This window comes from Podarcis pityusensis (assembly GCF_964106645.2).
Source record: "Podarcis pityusensis genome assembly, chromosome: 4".
NCBI classification, from domain to species: domain Eukaryota; kingdom Metazoa; phylum Chordata; class Lepidosauria; order Squamata; family Lacertidae; genus Podarcis; species Podarcis pityusensis.
In genome coordinates this window covers 77,787,724-77,814,684 of record NC_138027.1, presented here as the reverse complement: position 1 = coordinate 77,814,684, position 26,961 = coordinate 77,787,724, and the positions used below count along the sequence as shown (strand labels likewise).

General features: G+C 41.9%; 2 protein-coding genes and 1 long non-coding RNA gene across 6 annotated transcripts in view; 1 reads left to right on the top strand and 2 right to left on the bottom strand.

The window, feature by feature from the left end:
* The window catches only part of ECRG4 (ECRG4 augurin precursor), a 35,244-nt gene extending 24,701 nt beyond the window's left edge, over positions 1–10,543 (bottom strand). The window contains exons 1-2 of the mRNA XM_081003265.1: positions 10,439–10,543; positions 9,514–9,660 (exon numbers count right to left, since the gene is read on the bottom strand). Of these exons, the coding sequence (XP_080859391.1) occupies positions 9,514–9,660; positions 10,439–10,531 (240 nt within the window). The 5' untranslated portion in view covers positions 10,532–10,543. The remainder of the gene's footprint in view (positions 1–9,513; positions 9,661–10,438) is intronic.
* A 6,748-nt stretch (positions 10,544–17,291) lies between these two features.
* LOC308475947 lies at positions 17,292–25,929 on the top strand. The gene is made up of 2 exons (XR_013985570.1): positions 17,292–18,919; positions 25,581–25,929. It is a non-coding gene; the product is annotated as an uncharacterized lncRNA (long non-coding RNA).
* Positions 21,248–26,961, bottom strand: part of NCK2 (NCK adaptor protein 2) — a 74,583-nt gene continuing 68,869 nt past the window's right edge. For all 4 annotated transcript variants that reach the window (XM_081003211.1, XM_081003209.1, XM_081003210.1 and 1 more), the window contains one exon: positions 21,248–22,673. In XM_081003211.1, the coding sequence (XP_080859337.1) occupies positions 22,479–22,673 (195 nt within the window). In that variant the 3' untranslated portion in view covers positions 21,248–22,478. The remainder of the gene's footprint in view (positions 22,674–26,961) is intronic.

The window sequence follows — 26,961 nt, the reverse complement described above, 5'->3', positions numbered from 1 at the left end:
CTTAGATCAGAGGCCCATGGGGGTCATTTAACCGGCCCACAAGTCACCCCCGAACCAAGCCACGCTAAACCGGCACAGTGCGGCATGAGGACTCACTTCTGTGGTGCCAGAAATTGCATTGCTCAGATGCAGACGATGGAAATTGCAAGCACGCACGCAATCCAGCCCATGGAGGGATTCTGCTGGAGTGAACCGGTCCAGGCGAGGTAAACCTTGCCAATCCCTGGCTTAGATGTACGTTTCTCACAGGGCAAAACCCCCTTTCCCCACACCTCTCTTGAAATGAAGGGACTTTAAGGCGCAGCTGGTGGTACAGCGCAAAACCCTGCTGGAATGACCTGCCATGGTAAACTATGAAGTTAAACGAAGAACAGAAAAGCATGGTGAATGCTCAGTTGTAGAGAAATCATTTTACTGGATGCTTTGTATGTTTGTATGAGATCAAAATAACGACAGGTGGAATATTGAGGCCTAAAAAACAATTTTTGGGGTGTGTGTAAAGCAGGTGTCGGGAACCTTTGACCCTCCAGATGTTGGCTGAACTTTAAAACTCCCAGCACCCTTGGCAACTCTGACCAATGGCTAAGGAATTATGGGAGTTGTAGTTCAGCAACATCCGGAGCACCAAAGCCTCCTCACACCTGGCCTTAAACAATTATTTAACTTTTGGTGGTTATGAGTGCACAGACCACATACAGATCTCTGTCTAAGATGGATTTATCTCTAATGCCAACAACTGAAAAAGGAACTCTGATGTGTTTATAGATCTCGGTTGTCTTAAGAGACTACTGCCATACAGAAGATTTGGGCTGGGGGTTGGGGCAGCAGGCCTTTTGTTTTGGCTTAAACGTTTGGCCAGCTAAAGCTGCAAAATATGAAATACATCCATTTCCTCTTGCCTATTTTCCTTCTAACAATAGCCCAAGCGCTTGTGTAATAGAGAGATTGCTATTCAGAAAAGGAAAACTGGCCTTGCTGTCCATTCCTCCCCGTGCACTCATTATTTTCGGCCCTGCTTCCAAGCAAACGCGCAGCCCCTCTGTTGCCCGCTGAACAAAGCTCTTGGTGGATTATAAAGCCATAAGTGTGTGCGGCTGTTCTACATTGTTTTATTCAGTGCCTGGTGCTCTTGTGACAGCCTCGCTCGCTCGCTGCCGCACATGAAAGAGCTGTCTGTGTCCCTGATTCCTCCAAACGGGGCCAGAGCCTGAAGCAGCTATGTGCAATCGCTTAGGTGCCTCGCTCCACGTCCTGATACTTCTCCGTCAGCAAAAGTATTTACCACTGCTTTCGCTGTTCCACTTAGCTCTCAGTGTTTTTGCCAACAAACCCTTGCTTTGCGCTCTCTTTTAACGGTGTGCTCGGAATTGTAATTCAGAGATCACAGACCCCACTTTCAAATCTCAATTTAGCTATAGCTCCGTACTCTCCATATGATTGCCAAAACCTCCAGGTGTCCCGATTTTCCAGGGACAGTCCCAGATTTACAGAAACCGTCCCCAGTTTCTGATTTGATTTTGGACTGTCCCACTTTATTGCAGGACGTTCCTATTTTCATTGGTGAATTGTAGGAGGGTATGGAGTTATTCTACCCCCGAGCCAAGGAGATAAATAACTATACAACCTTTAGAAGACATTGGAAGGCTGCCCTGTACATGGTACCTTGGTTCTCTAACGGCTTAGATGCCGAACAAATCGGCTTCCAAATGCCACAAACCCAGAAGTAAGTGTTCTGGTTTGCGGACGCTTTTTGGAAGCCAAATGTCCAATGTGGCTTCTGATTGAGTGCAGGAAGCTCCTGCAGCCAATCGGAAGCTGCACCTTGGTTTTGAATGGTTTTGGTAGTCGAATGGACTCCTGGAATGGATTAAGTTCAAGAACCAAGGTACCATTGTATAGGGAAGTTTTTAGAAATGTTTAACGTTTTATTATGTTTTTATATAAGTTGAAAGCTGCCCAGAGTGCCTAGGGCAACCCAGTCAGATGGGCAAGGTATTACAGTGGTACCTCGGGTTAAGTACTTAATTCATTCCGGAGGTCCGTACTTAACCTGAAACTGAAGCACCACTTTAACTAATGGGGCCTCCCGCTGCCGCCGCGCCACCGGAGCATGATTTCTGTTCTCATCCTGAAGCAAAGTTCTTAACCCGAAGTACTATTTCTGGGTCTGCGGAGTCTGTAACCTGAAGTGTATGTAACCTGAAGTGTATAACCCAAGGTATCACTGTATTATTATTATTATTATTAGTAGTAGTAGTAGTAGTAGTAGTAGTATGGCTATTATTGAATAGGAAATCCCTTTTTATCAGAGAAATGTTGGTGGGTATGCCATTTCCAGGTCTGCTGATCACACTAGTAGAGCAGCCCCCCTGATGCTGACTTTCAGCCATCTTAGCACATTGGGTTGCTGCTATTTTCAAGAATGATATTGGGGGACCTACAGGATGGGACAGGTCCACAGGCTCATATCCCCTCTCCCTGTCATTCAATGATAATTTGGCAGGGAAGCAGCGGGGTATTGATGATGCTTCCCATGAAATATCCCAAAGTGATTAGCAAAGAACGAGTGAGCAGGGCTTAGGGGCAAACTGGACCTGAGGTTGGCCCATGGGCACACATGTGCCTGCAGAGGAATGCCCTGGCACCCACAAGGTCTGCCCTCACTCCGAAATTAGGCTTTAAAGAAGCATTATGTTGTAGACAATAAGGGCGTTTTTCGTGCTGAATTACATGCTACATGCAAATGTTTGCATTTAAATCCTGACAGCTGCTTTTGGAGCAAAGAGGAAGGCAACTTTCCCCCACTTAACTCTTCTTTCATTACAACTCCATCAAACATTGCCCCAACGTCCAACAACAAAGCAGGATTCTGGATGCATGCTTAACCTCACACAAAAAAGTGGGATTTTATTTGTGCAAGGTTGTGTGCAATGCCTTGCTTTTGAGAAGCTCTATACTGTGAATGTGGCAAGTGCTGGATAGCAGTCAACATGACCACGCTGCAAAGCACCTTGCCTGCTGATATCTGCTATAAAAAGAGGTGAAAGAGTGGGTTAGGCTGTATTCTCGCACTTCCCGCCTCCCCCTGCCACTGAGACTCATTTGCAAACAAGAGAGACATCCAAAACGCTCTAGAACAGGAATGGGAAACCTGTGTAGCCCTCCATCCGTGTCCATTATCTATGTAGGCTGGAGTTGATGGGATTTGGAGGCTTCAGCTGAGCTATCTCTTAAGCACCTTAGCTGCTTGTGTCTCAGCTTGAAAGATTGTGTGCCTGCATGTTTGCATGTCCGCATCACTGACTGGGCAAAAGTTCAGAAAGTTCAGAAACCATGAAGCCCTCCAAATGGATGCTGACTTGTGGTCTACACAGACCGCAACAAGGCAGGGCTAATAGACCCGACCATTTTTGCATAAGCAAGTGCCCATATTTTAATTTCACACTGTCTGTTTTGATGCCCGAAGTTCTTCAATCAAATTTTATGCATGCCAACACCAACTTATGCTGGTTTAACCATCAACATTTCCCCTTAAAAATAGCATCAATTTGATGCCTCCTGGAAAATCCATCATAGGACTCTCAACACTCTGCAGCTCCCAAGGAAAACTGAAGGGGCAAAAATTTCAAAGAGCCAAGCTGGTTTATAAACACCAATTCTCAAATAACTGTTTGGAGACCAGAATATTTGCCCTCTCCCACTCTCTAAGGCAAAACACTTGCAGAACCACATCTGGTAAACATTATCTGAGAAAGGCTGGACAACTTTGATCTCAGAAGGACCTTCTTGACTTGCCTATAAATGCCAGGTTACCTTTCTACTCATTAGAAAACAAACAAGAACTGTTATAAATCTGAATATTTCAACTAACCCCATTGAGAGATCATTACACAATTAAGACAGCGCTCATCAAAAGGGGGGGGGGAATAAAATAATATGTGTTTAATGTAGGCATGAAGGGAGGACAATAAAGTCTAATTGAATGTTAAATTCAATGGTTAAGCACCTCAAAAAGAGATCTTTCCCACCCTAAGAACACCGTGATCTTAATAAATTGAGAGTTCAACCCCTCAGTTTATTTAATGCTAAGTATTTGCTCAATCCATAATAAACTACCACCATCACAAACACAACAACACTGTATGTTAATCTCCTGGTTAAAAATGGCGAACGAAAGCTAGCATTAGGCGAAAAGGAATAATTTCTTGCCTGTATAATTTCTCCTTGCTTTAGTACAATATTTCATTAAAGACCTATTCAGAAGCGGCTCTGCATAAACCAAGTCGGTTTCAATTGCTCATGTAAGAGCTGGCCTAACTTCAGGAAAAAAATAAAATCTTTTGACCTTTGTAAACACATCTGAGCCTCCCTTCCCCTCGCCCCTCCTTCTCTTCCTTTTGGCAACGATTTTTCAGTGCAGCTAAATAAGAATATTTGAACAGTCATTCTTTGTAAGGTGCCATCTAAGCTTTTAGCGTTTCTAACAGTTATCGTAGCTCTATTCATCACACTGTGCAGATTTTTATTTTTTTTAAGGCTGTGAAATAAATTTACAGGGATTAATCAAATCACTGCAAAAAAGGGGGGGAAGCTTGATTAATCCCAGCAGGGGGGGTCTACCTTCATGTATGAACCTGCCTCGAAGGAGGGGGGATTTTCAGTAGCAGCCAGCAGATCATTTGAGTTTGCTCGAGTTTGATCTGCACTTTATCTGAATTTGAATGTTTCCGATACTTATGGAGCATACAGCTGGTGAACATAGGCTTGACTTCTGAGGTTCTGTAATGATTTACAGCATCTGATCAAAAGCCTGGACTTAGTCCAAGAACGACTGATGATGGTTCAACATTAGGTTTCTATTTCTGAAATCAAGGATGTGAATGGACAGTAATAAATGGCTCTGTTGCAATAGGAACTTGACATTTCTCAGGGCAGGATACAGTTCTATGGTTATTGCACTTCTTGCTCTTAAAGAAAAAAACCCTCTCTAAATATTAGAGAAGTACAGAATAATAATAATAATTAGAAAAATGGGAGTGTTTTTTTTTTATTTTTTAAATGGGATCACCGGAAATTTGATTCAACTTGCAATTTAAAGGCAAACTTACAGAACTTGCACCTCCAATACAATATGCAAACCAAAACACAGCTATCCTTCAAAATCGGCACTTCCCCAAATTTTGTAGCACAGATCTCCAGCTAAGAAATGTGCAAGAACTTGCATATACTAGGGTAAAAAGTGCATATAAATGCATTTATTAGTGAAAATAAATATCCAAAACCACATTGTATTAGGCAAAATTGCTTTGTAAAACTGTTTATTAGGAAAAGTTGCATTCAACATGTCTATATTAGGAGATAATATGTTTACTTATGCCTATTCATATGCTTAATTTGAAGTTTTTGATCATTGCAAAAGAAAAAAGTAGGAGTGCAGTTGTCCTGGTCTTCAGTGAAAAATGCTCTATCACAAAGCAGGCAGTATCTCATGAATTTTGGCATCTCAAGGGCAGCAGACCAATTTGCGTTTGATCTTGATGGTAGTTCTTGAGCAAATACTACCCTTTGTGAGACAATAACCGGACTGGACTTCTAAGCACTCCCTATTTCATACCCCTTCTTTAAAATTATAATATTTGTATTATAAGACAGAGCTCTATATACAGCAGCACATTGGGCAAAATAATTAGTAGCTCAATTCATTCAGGCAATTGAGTTATGCTGGGGAAATCTCCAGGTCAAAAGTTGCATCAGCTGCTGAACATTTGATACTGATACAAATAAATTTAAATATTTCACCTGCTTAATCTATTTCTCATGTAAGTATTTGATTTTGGGTGCTGCGAACTTCCAGCACTTCACATAGCTCCTACCAACACAATTAAAAATACAAACACAATAAAATACACAAAGCCCTTATAATACTGTTAAGTGCTCCCAGTCATAGAGTTGCGAGTACCATTGTCAGGTTGCTGAACAACAACATGCAGAGCTCAGTGAAGTGGGAGGACAAGCAAGCAGAAGAGTCTCGGAGGTGTACTTGCCTGGAGGCAGAGGCAGAATCTGAAGTCAGGTCCAGTCCTAGGGCCGAGCGAATGGCAATCCCAGACAGCCCAGGGGTCAGGGAATCGAATGACCATGGGATCAGGGCTCAAGACCAGCAGGAAACAGCAAGCTAGGGCCTGGAACTTACAACTGTAATTACCAGCACCTGACTGCTGCTGGAAGCTCTGCTTGAGAAGGCTGAAGCCAGCTGGTTTTCATCAGTGTCCTCTCTCCTCTGTGTCCTTGAAGGCTGATCAGCCGCAGGTGGAGTCGCTCCACCTTCTCCCCCATTCAGGCTGCTGTTCAGCAGGAGAAACTGAACCCACTGACACCTAGCACACACCTTGGGTGAATGAATGAACTTTATTTGCGTCATCTATTGGCCATAGCAACAAATGAACATTGCAGTATACAGTGGTACCTCTGGTTGCAAACGGGATCCGTTCCGGAGGCCCGTTCGCAACATGAAAAGAGTGCAACCCACAGCAGCGTGTCTGCGCATGCGCAGGTTGCGATTCACCACTTCTGCACATGATGTCATTTTTGCGCTTCTGCACATGCGTGAACGGCGAAACCCAGAAGTAACCCTTTCTGGTACTTCCGGGTCGCCGCGGGACATAACCTGAAAGAATGTAACATGAAGCGGACGTAACATGAGTTATGACTGTACACAGAACAGATATTAAAAGTTGATTATATAAAACACAGTTTAAGGTCCTGAATCAGCAGTCAAATAGTGGACCTTATTTTGATTGCCCCAGCTAAGAACCTTGCAACCTTTGCTGTCATCTGCTCCTCTTGATCTGCCAAGAGAAAAGACACTGTGGAAGAGGTTGGACGACCCGGAATGGACAATAAAAGAGGGGTGATAATCTCATTCCTCAACTCTTTATAAAGAGTGCAAACCAGAAGGGCATGCGCCACTGATTCAGTGCTGCCATATCCACAGGGACATAAGTGTTTTTTGTGTGGATCTGTTGGAATCGTCCCTCAAGTACAGCCGAGGGCAATACATTCAATCTTGCGAGGGTAAAAGCACATCTATATTTTGGAATTGCTAGGTTATGCAGATAGGGTGCCAGGGAATCGAAATGGGAAGGTGGGAAATAGTCATACCATGGACAAAATTTCCTTATTGTGGCCAAGTTGTTCTGACGTTTGATATCATTTAGGCGCTGGCCTTGGGTTTGGTTCTCCTGAACTGAAGGTCTTTGGAGGCCAAGGACCATAATGTAAGAGTCACACACACACACGCTGGACATAAGATGGAAGGATCACAGTATTAACACTCCATTAGAAGCTGCTACCCCATTCTAGAGGGAGCTTTGGATTTTGCACAGAGAGCAAAGCAAGCTACTGGGTCATTTCCATCCCGTCAGTGCCTTTTGTTTTGTTTCACCCACAGACACCTTGATGACATCTCCCTTACTCAGGGGAGAGAGTAAGAAAGACACACTCCTTTCCAGATGAATCATTAGCTCCTTATGGCAACAAATCACCTGTAATGGGCCATCTTTTTAGTGAGGCAGAGGTCAACTCTCCCAGCAAATAGGAACATACAAAGCTATTTACTTAACAAAAGAAGCCAGCCTGCCCATCTTTTTTCTTTTTTTAAGAGGCAACCCTCCTTTTAAACATACTCTGAACGCAAACAGCTATAAAAGTACAAGGCTGGAAGGGACCCTAAAACTCAATTTAAGTCTCATTAGAAAAGTTTCCCTTAGAAATTAAGTTCAAAGAGTTAACATTACGTACGCTCAGAGTTTTTGGCATGTCTGTTGGGATTCCTTCCCACCAAATCCCAGCTGCACTCTCTTACTGAGCAGCGCTAGTCACAAATTGCTTTGAAATAGTCTTTGGTTTCAAAAATGGCACCCAAGAAAGACCAGCTCAAAGCTTCCATGTGCAGCACTAGATTCAGTGCATGCACACAAAAGCTTATACCAAGAACAAACTTGGTCTCTAAGGTGCTACTGGACATTTTTTAAAATTGTTATATATATTTCATGTGCAGTACTAGTTGCCCTGTTCTTTGAATAGGTACTGGGTAAGTACCATGAATGAGGGACCTGTGGCCCTGCAGATGTTGCTGTTCCTATCAGCTGTTCCTATCAGCCCTGATAAGTGGTCATGGGAGTTGGAGTCCAACACGGGCCACACATTCCCCATCCCTGGTACATGAGGAGCACGACTGGTGCAGGATTTACCGCATCATCTCACCCACTAAATATGCTTCTTCTACAAATGAATGTAAAGGGAACAAACTGTTACTACCTCTTCTTAACCAGAAAATCAAAGCATTGTGGGACGGTAGAGCTTATCCGTCTTTGCTTTGTTTATACCAACTTCTTACAAATTAGTGAAAGGTCATGCCCGTTTTAACAAAGCTGGCAAACTGCCGTTTCCCCCGTTATCACTGCGTTTTACTGATCTATCTTACTGATGACTGTGTTCTGTTTATTACAAAGTTGTCACTTGTTCCTCTTGCATGGCTATCGCTCTCCCTACAGCAAACTGAATACAGTGGATGCTCAAGTTGCGAACGCGATCCGTGCGGGAAGCACGTTCGCAACCAGCAGCGTCCGCAACCCACAGCGCCGCATACGCGGGTCACAATTTGACGCTTCTGTGCACTCGTGGGTTGCGATTTAGCACTTCTGCACATGCGCAAGTGCCAAAACCCAGAAGTAACCCGTTACGGTACTTCCAGGTTCAGCGCAGTGCGCAACCTGAAATCATGCAACTTGAAGCATCTATAACCTGAGGTATGACTGTATAATCAATCTCATGTAATGGACATTACAAGCAGTGCTATTTTTCTAGAAAAAGAACGCCATGAATGCCTCTTTTGTTCTCTTAGAATGGCAATGGTGCCCACCTGACAGGTGCCGGAACTGAGTTCCGGCAAGTTCCGGCTGAAAAAAGCCCCGATTACAAGACTCAGAAATCTTTACAGAATTAAAGACATTGAATTCTGTCTAAACACACACACACACACACACACACACACACACACAGCCCTATTCCCCTCTGACTATTCAAGGGCACATGTGTTAGATATACAACAATGATGATCTATTGAAAGAATGCCATCCATAAAGCCCCCGCAGTTAAGTCAGTGGAGGGGAGGGCGAAGCCCATGTTTGACTAAAGAGGCATCTGCTTTTCTCTCTGCATAGAACTTGCTGCTAAATCTCCTGGGGATCCGAGTTGAATGACATCCAAGGACAGAAACGATCACTGTCAGAGTTAATGGCTATGCATCTGCAATTTAAAAAAAAAAAGGGGGGGGGGACAAGCTTCTGCAGTGCACAGCCCTGGAAGGTTACAAAAAAAAGGTCTGTTGTTTAAAAGTATTTATTTGTGCCTTAACGACACCCTCTGTGCCTAATCCAATTAGTAAAAGAAGACGAGGCTGTATCATTAAAGATGATCTCATTAAAAAAAGGACGCTAGTGGGAAGCTTACTTGCATATAAGGTGGCTGTAAATCTAAGCTCCAGTATAGCCTGACTTGCAATGGTGTTTGCTCAGCACATTTTAGTAAGCTCTGATGGAAAGCCAGCGTTCCCAAGGTCCAAATTAATAAAGCAGATGAAGTCATGCATTCCGGATGCTGCATGAAAAAGAGGGGAGGGAGAGGCGGAGAGGCGAAAGAGAGAGAAGATTCAGTGTCCTAATAAAATTATACAATTTTCCATCAAAAACTCAATACATGAAAACAGCCTAACAAAATATTTATGGGCTACCTTGGAATATCGTCCGGACTAAGCTATAGCAGAGGGTGCTGGGAAAGATCCACAGTCTTCAGAGGATTTCAGATTTAAAAGCTTTCCGGACAAAAGCAATACTGTAGAGGATTTCAATTTTTTTAGTGCTTTACTAGCAATAGCTCTGATCCAGAGCTGGAGGTGCGATGCCCGAGGGAGGGATAGCCTTATTGCTTGTGCAGGAGCATATACAAGATTTGTGCTTCGGGGCTGGGGGCAGAGCTTAAGAACACATTTTTAAGAGGTGTGACGAGAGGTCAATGGCACAATTTACGAAGTCCTAAGTTTCTTGAGTGTTCAAAGCCCTTAACACACATTTATGCAACAACGGCCGTCTAAAATAGGCCAGTCTTCCTATTTCAGACAGGGGGTAAAGCCAGGAGAATAGTGCCTTGCTTAAAAGCCACCTAGCAAGTTTGTGACTGGCGTTAAGATTTGACGTGGGCGTGTCTTGGGTCATGCATGTAGCAATGACACTATTCCAGCTTCCAAGAATCTGCACAGCCGGACGATTACACACTTCAGTAATACAACCTTGCAGAGTCCTGAAAAGGTAAAAATATATACATTAAAACATCTCTGAAATTATGACACAGACGAGAGCTGAGGGAAGTTGAGGCTCACCAGTGTCTCAAGAGGCACTAGCCAATATACGCCCATGACAACTGCACAGCCACATTCCATATAAACACTCCCTGCCGTGATGGATGTCATCATAACTGATGGAAGAACCCTTGTTTCCAAGCAACAGAACACCACTTTTAAGTGCTTGAGGGGAGGGAAGAGAAGCAAATTCACTTAAAAAACAAGAATCCCAGAGGTACTTTAGCGAAAGACCACCCACATTTATTGCACACCAACATTTTATCTGGGAGGCCTTAGTCGAGTCAGTTATGGAATGTCTGAGCTAAGGCTGCTGCAACCTATAAACTATTAGCTGCCTTAAATGTCAACATTACTGACAGAAAGTCAGGATATGTATTTTGTTTTTTTTAATGATCAACCAGTGGTCTGAAAGGAGAAACTATGACGCTTAAGAGATTGGTGCCTCCACCACGCCCTATAACAAGAAAAAGACTCACCTGTGGAGAGGTTAGAAGCACTGGCTTCTTCTATTAGCTCTTTTTTTTTTTAATATGATATTTATTAAGTTTTCAAAGGAAAAAAATTACATAAGTAAAAAGAATAGAAAACAAGACAAAAATAAAAATAAAAAAAGAAAAATACAAAATGCAGAAAAAAGATAAAAAACATTTTAAAAACAACAACACATCAATCTTTCCATGTCATATATTCATATCCTTGCTTCCCTGACCTCCTCACACCTCCCTTTTTTTGTATTCCAATTTAGCTAGTTGATTCAGCAATTTCTTTCCCTCTTTGTTTTTATCTTAATCCTTTAACTTAATATACTATAACTTTGAGTTCTCACCTGTTAATAATCCATTTTTCATACACCTTTAAAACATTGCTGCTTAAACCACTTAACTTCATTCTGACATCATTCTAACATTGATTAATTTTACAATATTTCTGTAAATAGTCTTTAAATTTCTTCCAATCTTCTTCCACCGACTCTTCTCCCTGGTCTCGGATTCTGCCAGTCATTTCCGCCAGTTCCATATAGTCCATCACCTTCATCTGCCATTCTTCCAGGGTGGGTAGATCTTGCGTCTTCTTCTATTAGCTCTTTTTTCTCTAGCATTCCACAAGCCTTTTATAGATCTTCTTGCTAGCACAGTGCGCCGAATAACTCATCAAATAAAGTAGAATCCAAATGCACTTCTAACTCAAATGTGTATGGCCCAGCAATAATGTTGTTGTTGTTGATGACGAGGACGATGACAATGTTGTAGTAGTAGTAGTAAACTAAATTTGTATACTGCCCTTCATTTGAAGATCCCAGGGCAGTTCGCAAGAGACGATCCAATACTTTTAAAAAATGATGTAGTTTGCTAAATTTGCAGTTGGAACGTGTTAAAAGAATTGCAAGGAGTTTATGAATTAATATTACAATTGTTATTGCAGTATGAAGTGTTTTTGACAACTACTGTGGCTTAGCATTGAATAGTATCCCAAATTTTATAAAATACAAGTCAAACATCTCAGACTTTAAACGACACTGTGGACTTTTAAATGAAGGAATCCTGCTTTTTTTATACACATACATTATAGGTTATATAATCCCAGATATTCTCTGGCAGGGTTGGGGACTCCCTCCGCTTGCCCTCTTTTCAGGTATGCAAAGTATGCAATCTTTTTAATTGAACAATCATCTCTTGGCAAGTGGACAAGCTTAAGTAATTCACAGAGCTGCAGCCTTCCATTCTATCTTGAAAAGAGCAGAGTGGGGGGAATCAGGTGGTTTGCACATATCAGCCAACTGTGGCTTTGGGTCATAATCAAGAGACAGCAACACTTGATCAATGTGTACAATGAATTCCACCTCTTCCCCCATGAAGAGTTAGATCCTCCTCTGTACACGTTCCAAGCTTGTCAATATCCTTTGTAAACTGTGGCACCCAGGACTGGACACAGTACTTCAGGCGGGGGCCTGACCATGGCAGAATAGAGTGGTACTATTACGTCCCTTGATCTGGGCGCTAGACTTCTGTTGATGCACACCTTCAAGTTGTGTATTAAAAAAAGGAAAGAAAATCAGTTGAGATTCTGCCAACTCACAAAAGGCTGTAAATATTTTCATAATGAGATAAAATAATGTATTTGGACGAAACTTTCTAAGTCACAGGCGCAAAGGGATGGATCAATTGTGGAATTCCTTGTTTCCTTAGCCATTTTCTTTTTAATTTATAGAACTCTCTGAGCAATGCATTTAAATGAAAATGAATAATTGCCCGCTTAACAGAAGTCATTAATCCCCTTTAAGTGCATTCCTGCATGAATCTATTACCATGCATTTCACAAGCTTCAGAGCTAAAATAAATGTTTGATGTAATGTGTGCTACCTACTCTGTTTTAATTAAACAACCTCCTCAGCCTTAGCTGGTGAAATATGTCATTAGTCAGTAGCACATTCATCTTCAAGGAGAAAGCCTTTGAGGGCTGCCTGATAGATACACTTCTGAAACAGTGGGAACTATCAGTTAAGCCTTCCCAAACACTAATGTCCTTTAATGCAATGTGAACTGGTTTCCCTCCCAACTCACCTTCGTTCTGGGCGCAATTAACCAACATGCCATGTTCCTCTTCTCCGAAAGGCAGAAACAAATGATCACTGGAAGCATTTATAAGCTTGTCTTGGGCCTATGACTATGAGGTATACTCCATAACTATCCCATTTATTACTGAAAGTCTGTGGTTTCTCAACCAAATTGCCTTTGAAAGACGCAAACTCTTCCTCAGCCCTCAAAAGGTCCATCTCCTTTGCACCGTGGTTGGCATCCGTCTGTCTTGGGAAACAAGACTAACCCTTTTTCAAACCAACTGTGGGCTGAGTGGGACTTTGGCCTGCAAGATTTTGCTGCAGGTTCCACCTACACCACCATTTAAAAACAGTGAGCTGACAAGAAAATGAAGAAGTGTGCATGCACATAAAAGCCCATACCAATAACTAACTTAGTTGGTCTCTAAGGTGCTACTGGAAGGATTTTTTAAATTTTGTTTTGACTACGGCAGACCAACACGGCTACCTACCTGTGACAAGAAAATGATTAGCTAAGTCCTGAGCAGCCTAAAACAAACACCTGTGAGTTAGCAAACACAAATTTTCAGGTGCGCATTTCTCCAGACAAACATCCAAGAAATTCAAAGTATACTTTAGCAAGTTCACAATATGGTATTGCCTTCTGGCCAGGGAGGAGCTACAGCTGTTGGCTGCAAGTCTCTAGATTTGTAAAGGGAACAAGGGAAGACTTCCTGCCATAGGCTGGAATTAGCTCCAGCTGTTCCCTCGTCTCAAAGGATTTTGATGAGAAGTGCAGCGTGGTACGAGACCAGGGAACGATGACGATGGCAATGGCAGGAAATGCTTCCTGAGTAATCCAGGCTCTCTATAGCCAATATGGAATTTCTGTCCTAGCACAAGACATGAGTGTGGCTTTATTTCTTTTGTAAACTATTTTTAGGGGATTTTGGAGCCATGAAGCAGGATGTTATTTTACACACACACACACACACACACACACACGATAATATCTTCAAGTAAATTCTGGATTCTGTATTGATTTCAAGATTCTGTGTTGACGAGTTTATGAAAACGGACACATATCGAGAAGATACTTGCCCTGTTCATCTTGGGCATGCTCCATAAAGTCATGGCAACCTCACTCTAAGTTTGTAACAGTAGAAAAATGTGTATTCCAAGTGATCAAATTTATGCATTTTGAGAAAATAAGTTTGTTTCAGGATTTCTTGTACACTAAAACAAGTTGGGTCAGCACTCCTCAGTATTCCATTTGGTTCCCCGATATCTGTCACTGCTTCTGGAGGGTATGTAGACATTTCTGTAAGCCTTACAATGTTACTCTTCGCTTTCAGACATTTAATCAAGTTGCATACAGCAATTACTCATATGGTAGCAATCTTCAAGTATATAAAGGGCTGCCACATGGAAAATGGAGCAAGCTTTTCTCCTGCTCTGGAGGATAGGACCTGAATCAATGGCTTTAAGTTACAGGAAAGGAGATTCCGACTGAACATCAGGAATTTTCTGATGGAAAGAGCTGTAAGACAGTGGAATGGTCTCCCCTCAGAAGGTGGCGGACTTTCCTTCCTTGGAGGCTTTTCAGCAGAGGTTGGAGGGCCATCTGTCATGCATGTTTCAGCTGAGATTCTTGCATTGCAGGGAATTGAACTAGATGACCCTCAGGGTCCCTTCCAATTCTAAGATCCTACGATTCTATACAGTGGTACCTCGTGTTACAGACGTTTCAGGTTACAGACTCCGCTGACTAACTAACCCAGAAATAGTACCTCGGGTTAAGAACTTTGCTTCAGGATGAGAACAGAAATCGCGTGGCGGCAGCGGGAGGCCCCATTAGCTAAAGTGGTACCTCAGGTTAAGAACAGTTTCAGGTTAAGAACAGACCTCCTGAACAAATTAAGTTCTTAACCCGAGGTACCCCTGTATTGTGCAACAGTGCTATCATTGCAATAACTGCTATCAATTATATACATGCCATTATACATCAACATTGCTGCTTTTGTGTCATTTTGCAATGTAATACAATGCCCATTTTCCTTGTCAAATTCACTTTGCACCCATTAAGTAAAACCAAGAAGGTTAGATCTTTTGGGAAATTGGTAGATCATCACTTCTGAGGAATGCAAAGAGGTCCCTTCACCTTAATTCACAGAAGAAGAAAAACAACATTTCATTTCTCATTTTCACAAGTAATGTAAGGAAGCAAATTTGTCCAGTAAATTGATTTTTTGATACAAATTGCTGTGGGAGGGAGCTTGAGAAACACTTCAACATTCAGAGCAGCTTCCTTTGGTGCTGTTTTGTCAAACTGAGTGCTCAGAATTCCTGAAAACCCCAACACCGCTAATTTGAAGATAAGCTCCTAACACCCGCGATTCCAAAACTCACTGTTTATCCTTCTCAGAGCAAAATTTTAGTTACCTCAGGATTCTTAAGACAAAAATAAATGGCCCAAGTTATGTTGGTGGCCTAGGCAAAGGAAGGGAGTTCTGTGGTATTTGCATCAACGCAGCGAGTAGCACTGCTAAGGGAGGCATTTCAGATTGTGGTAAGGGAAACTCATCAAGATAACCAGGAAGCTGCGGTACTACCACATTTCATATACCAAGAGGAACACTTCTAAAACACGGACTTACAAACCATGAGTTTGATTTTCTTCTGCTTCTTTCAGCTGTCACTGTTCGTGTGAGATGAGGGAAAGCCATTTTGTAAAAGGACTGCAGCCTCTGTGCCACTCTATAGTAGTATCCTACTACACAACTTGAAAGACTGAAAGGCATCTACTAGACACAGAGGGAACAATGACTGGAATTGATTTCCTTTTCACATCAAGACAAATGAACAGGCTATATCTGAAAAACCAACAATACCATTAAACACTATTATGAGCAATTAAATAAAGATCAAGGAGAATATAATCAAATTAATTTACAATACTGTAAGAGGGACATCAGGCAAGACAGTCAAAGGACAAAAAATACAACTAGAAGGTACTCTCATTCAAGCCAGCAGCTAAATTGTAAAAAGTTGCCCACACAAGCAATTTCCTTGGGAAAAGACAGGCATCCAATTACCAAATACTGTTTCATTTATCGTGCTGATATATTAATCTGTCTAATTCAGTTGTTGGGCTCCAAATCCACAGTGCAAAAAAGGTACCCCAGAATTGTCAACATGTATTTATTTTGGGACATTCTTATACAGTGGTGCCTCGCAAGACGAAATTAATTCGTTCCATGAGTTTTTTCGTCTTGCGATTTTTTTCGTCTTGCGAAGCACGGTGTCGGGAAAGTTTTGGAAAAGCTTTAAAAGTCTTCAAAAACCTCAAAAAAGGGGGGTGCTTGGGAGGGAGGGAGAGGCGGGCGTGGGGCGTGGGGGGAGGCAGGGCAGAGGTTGCTGCCTGAGCCCCCGGGATCAGTTCGGCTCGCCTTGCTCCGACCCTTTGCACTACAGTCGGCGCCGTCTTGCTGCTGCTGCTGCTGTCGCCGCGGTAGTCAAAACTCCTACTGGCCTAAAAGTTGTCTGGTGCAAAATCCCTTCTGCAGCAGCAGCCCGAAAGAAAGCGAGAGCGCCAGCCAGCCAGCCAGCCGCCGCGGGCAGGAGGGAGGGAGGGAGCGTCGGCGACGGTGGATGCCTATTGCCCCTGTTGCTGCTGCAGCCGGCCAGCCAGCCAGAAGCGCGCGAGCGGAGAGGGGTGCATCCAGCCCGTTGGAGAGGAGCGTGGGGGCGCGTCCCCGGTGGCTCCCGAGCTGACCTTGCCTGGCCTGGCGCCTTCCACGCTGCCAAAGGGCGACTCACCTGCTGCCTGCGCTGCGCCGGGACTAACTCGAGCGGGGCGAGGAGAACACACACTCGCGCGCACACACACTGAGAGGCAAACTTGCTGCAGCCGTAGACGTCGCGGGGTTGGAAAGCGCCCGGGCAGGCGCTCTTGTCACCGCCGGGGCGCTGGGGGGGGGGGAGAAGGAAGGAGCCCCGTCCGAAGAGCCCCGGAGCCTGGCCTCCCTAACTGGGAGTTGTGGGGAGGGAAGTGTGCGCGCCTTGCTATTTTTCGCCGAAACAAAGCTCCCTCTCCCTCAGAACCCGCCTTCACGCGTTCTTGCCCCTACGGAGACGCACACCGCGTGCTTTGAGTTGCTCCTCGAAGTCAAGTCGCAACTGTATTAACGGTTTTAAGAAAAAGGAAACAAACTTGCAAGAGGTTTCCGTCTTGCGAAGCAAGCCCATAGGGAAAATCGTCTTGCAAAGCAACTCAAAAATGGAAAACCCTTTCGTCTTGCGAGTTTTCCGTCTTGCGAGGCACCACTGTACTCCAATTTCTTGTACAGAAAGATTGTATGAAACTACCCAGCGTTAAAGTCCTTTGAATAATTATTCCTGTTTGAAACAGAGCCAAAGCACAATTCTTTTATTATGACCCCAACATGCTTTATTTTTACAGCCCCCTTAAAGCATTTGTATTGTTTTATCCATTATGCTCCAAGACAAACTCAGCAAGTTCGAAGGAACGGCCCAAAGGAAAGAAAAAACTGGCATACAAAAAAAGTTGCCTGTCAATCTCACTTCTGTGACAGGCACATGCCAGAAGGAAACTAAGACGTTTTTAGAGGGTTAGATATTATTACAATCCAGCATAAATCCTGGATCGTTTGCTAAATGAAAATATATTTCACATTCCTGAAAAGATAAAAATGTGCACCTTGTGATTCTACCTTATGAAGCAAAATACATTTCACAAAGATACTAGATCTCTACAGATATTTGGTCAAAGAGATGCTCAGCGCACATGTGACAGACCCCCAGTGCTCAAAATGTGGGAGGAAAGTAGGAGGGCCCTATATGAAAAACACAGTCCACATGACAAAAGGTGAAGAAAGTGGGACCTCTCTGGCTCCAAGCAAACCCATGGTTAGTTACAGTCCAAACCATGACTTACAGTATGCATATCACTAACTGCAATGTCATACTTTACTTTCTTCACTAATGTTTTATTCTGTATTGTTTCATCTGATGTTTTAATGCTTTATAAGCTGCTTTGAGATTTATTCGTAAAAATATTAAGCAGTAAAGAAATGAAATGAAAATTAATGATGACACACGCATGCGGAAGGGCACAAAAACAAGGTACCAAATGTTTGGCAGCATAGTTGCTGATTTACTTCCAAGCTAAAATATCATATTGCAATAGCATTAAACGTTGCTTCTCGTGACAACTGACTCTGGATGACACAAAAGCGTAAGGCTCTGCTAAAGTTGTGAGCAGAAGGCACAATGGTGGTTTATTCGCTGTGTAATTTTCTTGTGGACGTCCAGTGAGAACACCTAGCTCAGGCATAGCCAAACTCGGCCCTCCAGCTGTTTTGGGACTACAACTCCCATCATCCCTAGCTAACAGGACCAGTGGTCAGGGACGATGGGAATTGTAGTCCCAAAACAGCTGGAGGGCCAATTTTGGCCATGCCTGACCTAGCTGTTTGACACTGGTAAAATTTTGAAGCAAGAAAAGAAGAGCATAAAGATGAAAAAGATATGGGTGTAGTAAAGTGAATTAAGCTATACGACGTCAGTTCACAAACAGAAAATAACCTATGCATAGGAATACGCCTCCCTCTTGCCACTATTGGAGGCCTCAGGCTCCACCTCCATTGCTCCCCACCAATCTGTCTGCAAACTTATTTTCTTAAAGACTCCACCTTTGTTTCAGCAACAGTCAAAGAAGGGATCACTGCGTCAGAAGAACAGGTTCAAATGCTAAAGAAATAGGTTTGTACATAATAACAGGAGCAATGGCTTCTCTTTTTGAAACCAAGCCAAGCACCTTGCCAACCAGTCTGAAAGCTGACGGAAGGATGAACCTCCCTCCCCCAAACCATCTCTCAGAATCACCAACTGTTAGCGGAAGACTGCCATCCATCACAAAGCAACTGTAAATCAAGCCCGAGGTAACTGCGCTAGCTCTTTTTTGTCTATCTATGTTCCAAAACAAGCAAGCAAACAAAACAACAGGCAGAGAAAAACTGGTGAAGGGTAGTAAGACAACTTTCCATGTCCCTTCAGGCTGGAACAAACTCCATTGTCATGTGGGGAGTTCATAGGTTTGAAAACATCCCCACATCTCCAATAGAAACTTGCTATTGAAGGGAGAATACAGAGAGCCTTCAAAAAACCAATTTAACATATGAAAACTGTTGATGATGCAACTACATGGAAGGACTGCGCCACTTCGATGGCTGAACATGTGAAATGGGCCTCCTTCACCATCATGAAAACTCTCTCTTTTTTTGTAAAAGAAGATGCCACCTTAATAACTTTAAATGTTTTGTAATGAATTTATGGTTTCTATATTTAACCCCCCCCCAAAAAAGAGGCCGGTTTTAAAACCCCAAACCTTTATGCCTGCAAAAAGACCATTTAAAAAAAAAATTTTTTTTTGAGATTGATACCAAAGTGGTGAGGAACACCAGGGAGAATTTAAAAGCAGTTTGTAGATGGATCAACTCAGTTACTGAATTCAGTGCTGACAAAGTCAAGCTGTTACTCACTGGAAGAAATAATCTGAGCTATTTATTTTGCATTTGAGTTGTGATAAATTAAGCTACCAATTGTTCAAAGAAAAAGGATTCACATCTCACTATCAAGAGCTCAATCAATCAATGCATTTTAACAACAAAGGCAAACATTTTGTCGTATTGAAATAGAAAGCAACATGGAGAACAACAGCTCATTGTATAAAACTTATTGCATCCTGTTCAACCCAAGTAATTTATAGAGTTCAGTACCCCAACCTCTAAAGGTTTGCTTTTTTAAGTAAGTGATGAACATAATTAATAAGGAACTACACAAGCACTGTTGCAATAAAGTTCAATAGGGCTGAATCAGAAAGTTTTGGTGCATTGCATTCTTACTCATTCATAAATATTCTCAACTACAGTGCTTACTCAGACTATTCAACTTGAATAAATATAAAATAGCAATTCAAAAAGAATGTATCAGATAAATACAGAAAAAAATGAAATGAAAATAGTGTACTTAAAAGCAATACAATTTAAAACTAGTATTATTATTTTTAAGCAAACAAACCATGGTGAATGTCTGTGGATCTACCTCTGTACGAAGCCCATGAACTTATTCAAAATACATTAGACATTCATAAGACTAGATCACCCACATTCATATCAGTTGAGCTGAAATTGTTTTCACTAAAGTGTTTATTGCATGTATAGCTTAATCCTGTCCTTAAATGGTGGAAGAAATTTGCCGTGTGGAGAAAAGGATCCCCTGTCAACTGATTCTCATGTGCCTGCCACCAGCTTCTGCCAGGCTAAAGGGGCAATTTCCTGGTTTGGCTTCAAAATTTATTTGTTCCTGACCCTTGGCAATGGAGCACATTCACAGCTGTGGCACATAAGAATGGTGATCATACTTGGACTCAAGTCTATTTAGCACCACTGAAGTTTAAGGCTGTAAACATCCAGCCTTCCTTCAACTGTAGGGAAGTTCTATCAACATCAATGTGAGCGCTTCAGAATAAATTACTGTGGCCTAAATATGTTTAGCACACATACTCTGGGCTAGAATCTAAGATGACTCCAGTGAGCTGTGTCCCAGTAAAATTCAGATGAATGTCACAGCTGCTCTGTTGGATTCTACCAAAGGTCCATCTAGTCAAGCATCTTCTTTGAGAGATTGGCCAACCAGATGCCTCCAGGAAGCTTGCAAAAAGGCAATCATGTTGCGCTACCGGTTTGTCCTCCTACCTTTGCACAAGCAACCGGTGTCCAGAGGAATAAGGATGGAATATGGATTCTCCATTTAGCCACTGCAGTAAATAGACCCATTTCCCATGAAATTGTCTAATCCCATTCTAAAGACATCTAAGCCTATTGGAACTAATTCAAGAGTGGTGGGCTTTTAATCATCTTGAGAAGGTAACTTACATATAGAAAAGACCATCAGGTACAATGGCCATTGCTGACATGAGTTAAAAGAACCTGAAAGACTACTGCAGCGAGAGGCCCTTTGACTACAGGCAGCAGTTCCCCAATGTTAGTATGATATTAGAATTCAAAGAAATCAAACAAAGCAACTGTCCATACATTTGGCATGAATTCAAGATTTAAATACAAGAAGAACATTGCAATTTGTTTTGGCCGATCTGATCAAACTACCTAAATCTCACGGTCAGTATATAAGTGGTGACATTTAACCACATTTCATCATGCTATAGGACTCTTAAGGTCATCACCCAAGGATAAATTCAATACTCCATCTTCACATGATACCTTTTTTATTACAATATCCAAAAAGCTGGGTAAGCAAGTTTCTGGGATCATCAAGGTCCTTTTTTTTTCTTTTCAATTTTCAGGAATGTGCCATCAAGACTATATTTAAAACCATAAGAAGGTTAAAAGTAAAGAAAAAGGAAAAAGAAAGCATTTTCTTCATATAACATTCTGTGTGTCTTACTACCAATCACATCACCGTTTGTAAACCCTGAATTTTTGTTCCGTTATGCATATATAAAACGTATGCATGTTATGTGTTGGAAGCCCCACCCGCCCATAATTAGCTATGTTTATTAAATGTCTGTATTAGTGTCAATCAGCTACAGATACATATTACTTTAAGAATTAAATACATAATTGTTTAATTCAAACAAGCAGAAGGGCAAGAAAAGAAAGCATTATGTGGATGGCACATTTGGTTGTAGATTACCAAAACATTCAACCATTACAATTCAATGATTCTCTAAGTAATCAACTTTCAATGAAACATCTCTGTTGCAATTACATGTCAAAGTATGCTAGATAGTTTTCTTATTACTACAATTTTTACCGTAGTAGTTTAAGAAGTACTATTACAAAATGCTTTAGTTAGTGTACTCTTCACAAAGAATCAAGGAGGCAATGTAATAGCTGAGTAGAGAATGTAAAGAGTGCTTCTAGAAACTAGGTATTTCTGGAGTATACTACTTGGTAAAGCAAAATAGCTACAGAACTCACAGCCACAATTGTTATGTCTACTATATTTCACTTAGTTAGCTGCAGGTTCAGTGCATTCAAACTGTGCCCAGTCTCTTAATGATGAGTTCTGCCAGCGTGAGCTATCTGAACAAGTTAACACTGTTTTTTAATTGAGAAAAAACCCCTTGTTTATGTGAACTAACTATGTAAACGTACACAGAAGAGAAGAGCGTAGAACCCAGGGAAGAATGGCCACTTAAGTGATATTTTCAACCTGAGGGAAACGTGAAGCAACCAAATTTTCGAGAGAGAGGAAAAAAAGACAAAGTAAGCAAATAAGAGAGAGAGAGAAAAAAAAATGGGGTGGGGAAACAAAAGAGAAAGAATATAATCAACAGAGCACATACTTTAGAAAGAGGTCATTCTCTGAAGACTGTCTCAGACTGGCGTAGACTGCTCTGCTCTATAAAAGTGAATTTAGGACCTAAGGCTTGTAAGTTATAAGAGGCCCCCAATAGGCCCAAGTCCATCTTCAATGTCACTGAAGTGCTTTCACAAGATATAACTTTTCCCCATGTTCACTGGTGAAGATAGGAGCCTTTTTGTAGTGTTCCACCAACTCATCCATAGTATTAAATCGACGCTGCCCAATGCAATAGACACTGTCCACCAGCTGCACCTTGAAATGTTTATTCTTCCCCGATGCCTTTAGAGATACTGAAAAGTCACTGGGCTGCAAAGAGAAAAGGGAAAGGAAGTGTTTAATGATAATATCAAATATGCAATTTTAAAGCCTGCTATGTAACGAGGTGAATGAGCTGCGAGTGAGCTTCCCCCCACTGGGCTCAGCGCTCTGGGTACTTTAAAATACGAATTACTATCATCATAATCAGCATCTTTAGTTAAGCGAAAGAACCTCAACAGCACCATTTACAGATATAAATTATGCACCTTGAATGCAAACACTGTTGGTTTAAAAGCCAGAGGCCGACAAGTGTCAAGAGAAGTATGTCTACATGCATTCGGAAATACCAAATATTCCTATGCAGAAGGAGTCTAGCTAAAGCAGCGTGCCATTTGAATCCATGGCCACAAGAGGGCCTTTCTTGATTTATTCTGTAGCAAGTAGCTTTTATACATATAAAAAGAGCTAACAGTTCATCCTATTTAACTTTAAACAACATGGCACATCTGCAGTATTGTATTACTCACCAAAAAAAGGTAGTTAAAATCGGTATCTCTTATTCCACCATAAACTGAGCTGCCAACATTTCTTCAGGAATGGGTGTTTCAAACACCTGCTTTATTTTTTAGTGTGCATATTATACACTTGTGCAGACAGAATTTATTCCCTCTGCTTGGTCACCAGCACAGCACCCCTTTTTTCTGCCTCTTTTTAAAAGTATACGAGTTCCCGATATGCATTTCTGTGCCAGATTTATTTTGTTTACTACAATTAACTTCCCATCTGGTTTTACACATTTAAGGCCAATGTATTAAGCAAGGGTTGTATAAATGAGCAGAAGAAATAGCAATGTTAAATACTAGCAGACAAAACAATTCATTTAAGTTTGTGTGCCCAGCCATGGACTGCCAAGAGCTTCTTTCAAGCTACAGAACTAGGTAAGAAACAAAAGAATATATCCATTACTTGGGATGCTTAGAAGGTTAGGATATAAAGAAGCACCTTTCCCCCTACTAATTTCAATTGGCAGCAACTACTGAAAAACACTGCGGTGTTAATTGATAATTGCCTATTATTTCAAATTGTTAGCCCCACCTTAACAATGAGGTCGACCGAGCTATATATTGCTCTTAGCTAAAAAGCAGTAACATAAATTTTACTGGCAGTTATTTTGGATTACACTCGGTTCATGGGTGGAGGTTTTCCACTACACTATCCAGGCAATCTGGAAATTCCAGTGATTTAGACCCCTCTGGTTGTAGCTGTCTGTTCCAGACATTTTGTCTTCCACATCCAGCCCAATTTTCCTAAATTGCCAGCCAGCCTACACACTTCTGGCTGATTCCACACACCAGGAGGAAATAAGTACGCTTAGACAACTACCTGGAACCAAGGCAGAGAACATGAACTGTAACATCAAGTTATAGTTGTACCTTGGAAGTTGAACGGAATCCATTCCTGAAGTCCGTTTGACTTCCAAAATGTTTGGAAACCAAAGTGCGGCTTCTGATTGGCTGCAGTAAACTCCTGCAGGAAACTCCTGCAGCCAGTCGGAAGTCCCGTCGGATGTTCGGCTTCCAAAAACTGGAACAGTCACTTCTGGGTTTGCGGCATTTGGGAACCAAAATGTTCAAGAACTAAGCTGTTCAAAAACCAAGGTACGACTGTGTTACCCTACTGGTGTAATCCAAGGTGGTGTGTGTGTGTTTCAAAATATGAAAATGAGATAGGAAGTAAATGTCTCAGAAGAATCAAGAAAATTTCTAGGCTTTTCTATTTAAATAACTAAAACGGCTTAACAATCTCTGTCATTTTCCAGCAACAAATTCTATTAGAAAAAAAACATATCACTGAAATTACAAGGGATTAATTTATGGAAATCATAACTTAAGTACGAGAAACGACATCACTGGCTACTGGAACCTAATTTTTATATTATATTTATGTGACAACAAAAATGTAAGTTATGTGTCATTTGTCAAAATAGGAATCTGACAGATGAATAGTAGGGCAAAAGCACAGCTCCCCCGGTCCTCCCTTCGAGAGCTGACTGGGTATGAACTGCCTTAGTGCTCTCCCGAAGACTGTGGTAGTTGGAAAGCCTTAGAGCAGCCATTTATAATATTAAAGTAAAAGTAATTATAGGCAGAGCTGTAAGGAAACAAGACTGCAAGCCAGAGACACCTGCACCACGATTGCACTGTATTTCCCACGGTATTAGGGCAACAACATCAGCACTGTGCTGTGGCTGCTTTCTATGGTGGCAGCAGATAATTGTCTGGGAAAGAGGGTGGGAAGGGAGAGAGAGAGAAAGAATACCTTGAACAGGAGATGTGCAACTCCCCCAGCCTAATTATTAACAAGGCAGACAGGGAAAACGTAATAGGGCTTTTCTGTCACTTGAAATGAGTTCCTACTCAAGGACTGACATTAAAGCAATGATCGTCTTCCCAGATCCAAGATTTACTACCTAAATTTACATATAAAATACAAGTACGTGTCACTTTTCTTCCATCAGGCTACAAAAATGAGATCCTTTTGGGGTCCTTACGCATTTTTTTAAAAAAAGCAGCGAAAAGGCACTTTAGTTCTTTCGAGAGAGAAGCACAGTCAAATAGGGGAATCTGAAGAACTTGAACAGCTGCTGCAAAAATGTCAGGCTCCTGCTCTCCTCCTCCCCACCATGGGCTCATATTTTAGGTAACACAGGAAACTTGAAGAAAATGTAAAAGTAATTCAGCTTGTTTATTACTGTTTTCCCCTACAATTCAAATAGTTCCATTAAAGTCTAAAACCTCTTTTTTTTTTTTTTTTTTTTTGCATCTTAGCACTGTCATCCTATATACTGCACTGAAGTTAAAATGCAGCCTAAAACTATTCCCTGCTGTCTGCCTTGAACTTGTTCCAAGAGTGTTTATTTTTATATTTTGTGTCTGTTTGCCTTTTTCGTTTCAGCTCTTGGCAGATATTTCTGCTCCTTTTCCCACTGGACATAGCTGCTACAGTCGGATGGCTCGCACGCAATCTTTCCCATGCTTGGGCTTCTGGAGTTGTAGAGTAGCTCACAGGCACCTTTAAGGGCACATCTGAACTGGTTATTTGCTAGGGGTCAATGCTTCTAAGCAGCACCTAGAAGACTTTGCCTGCACTATAATGAAGAGCCGACCTGCAACATCCACACTGGCATAATAACCTAAACAAATATGCATGATGATATTGTACAAGGATTAACTAAAACACAATGAAAACCCACCACCTGCTACTGTAAAAGGAAGTTGCTTGATAATAAAATTGTTGGAAAGTGCTTGAATATTTTAAATCGTATGGCGCAAAAGGCACGCGGGTGGCGCTGTGGTTTAAACCACAGAGCCTAGGGCTTGCCAATCAGAAGGTCGGCGGTTCGAATCCCTGCGACGGGGTGAGCTCCCGCTGCTCGGTCCCAGCTGCTGCCAACCTAGCAGTTCGAAAGCACATCAAAGTGCAAGTAGATAAATAGGTACCGCTCCGGTGGAAAGGTACACGGCGTTTCCGTGCGCTGCTCTGGTTCGCCAGAAGCGGCTTAGTCATGCTGGCCACATGACCCAGAAGCTGTACGCTGGCGCCCTCGGCCAATAAAGTGAGATGAGCGCCACAACCCCAGAGTCGGCCACGACTGGACCTAATGGTCAGGGGTCCCTTTACCTTTATGGCGCAAAAGGTTACTTACGTACCTACATTTTCTGCATTCACTTTTTTACACTCACTTTTTCATAGAAAAAAGGTAATGCCAGTCACATTATGATTTTGCAGAATGTGTGCCCTATTTTGCACCCCTTCCCGCTATTTCTTGTAGACTAAGGTAAAACAGAAAATTTCATGCCAGCCCACGATTCTGCTGTCTGCTTTCTCACATAACCATGATCTTTACAGCTCTTCTCAGCAAAAGCCTCAATCATTTCCTCATTTTGTAGACAAAGTAATTCACTAAGTCACTTCTGGAAGAATCAAAACACTGAAATTTGCATACTGTAGTCCAATCCACTCAGTCAAAATGTATTTAACCTATATCTATGAACATTTAATTCCCCTCATCTGTGGTATGAGGCTTTACTGTAGATCCTTCCAGTGTATGTGGTTCTAAGATGTAGAATAAATCTTTCCCCTCCATATTATTTTAATGAAGGGAGCAGCTACTGCTCTCTGTTCCGTTTTTGAGCAGTGGACAGTTTTTGAGTTACCAGAGTATACCATGGCCCGACTTCCTACAGAAAAGAACATTGAATTTGCCTTTGTACTTAGACTAATTTTTAGACTAATTTCCCAAACAACAAGCCACTTTCAAGGAAGTTCCTCTTGA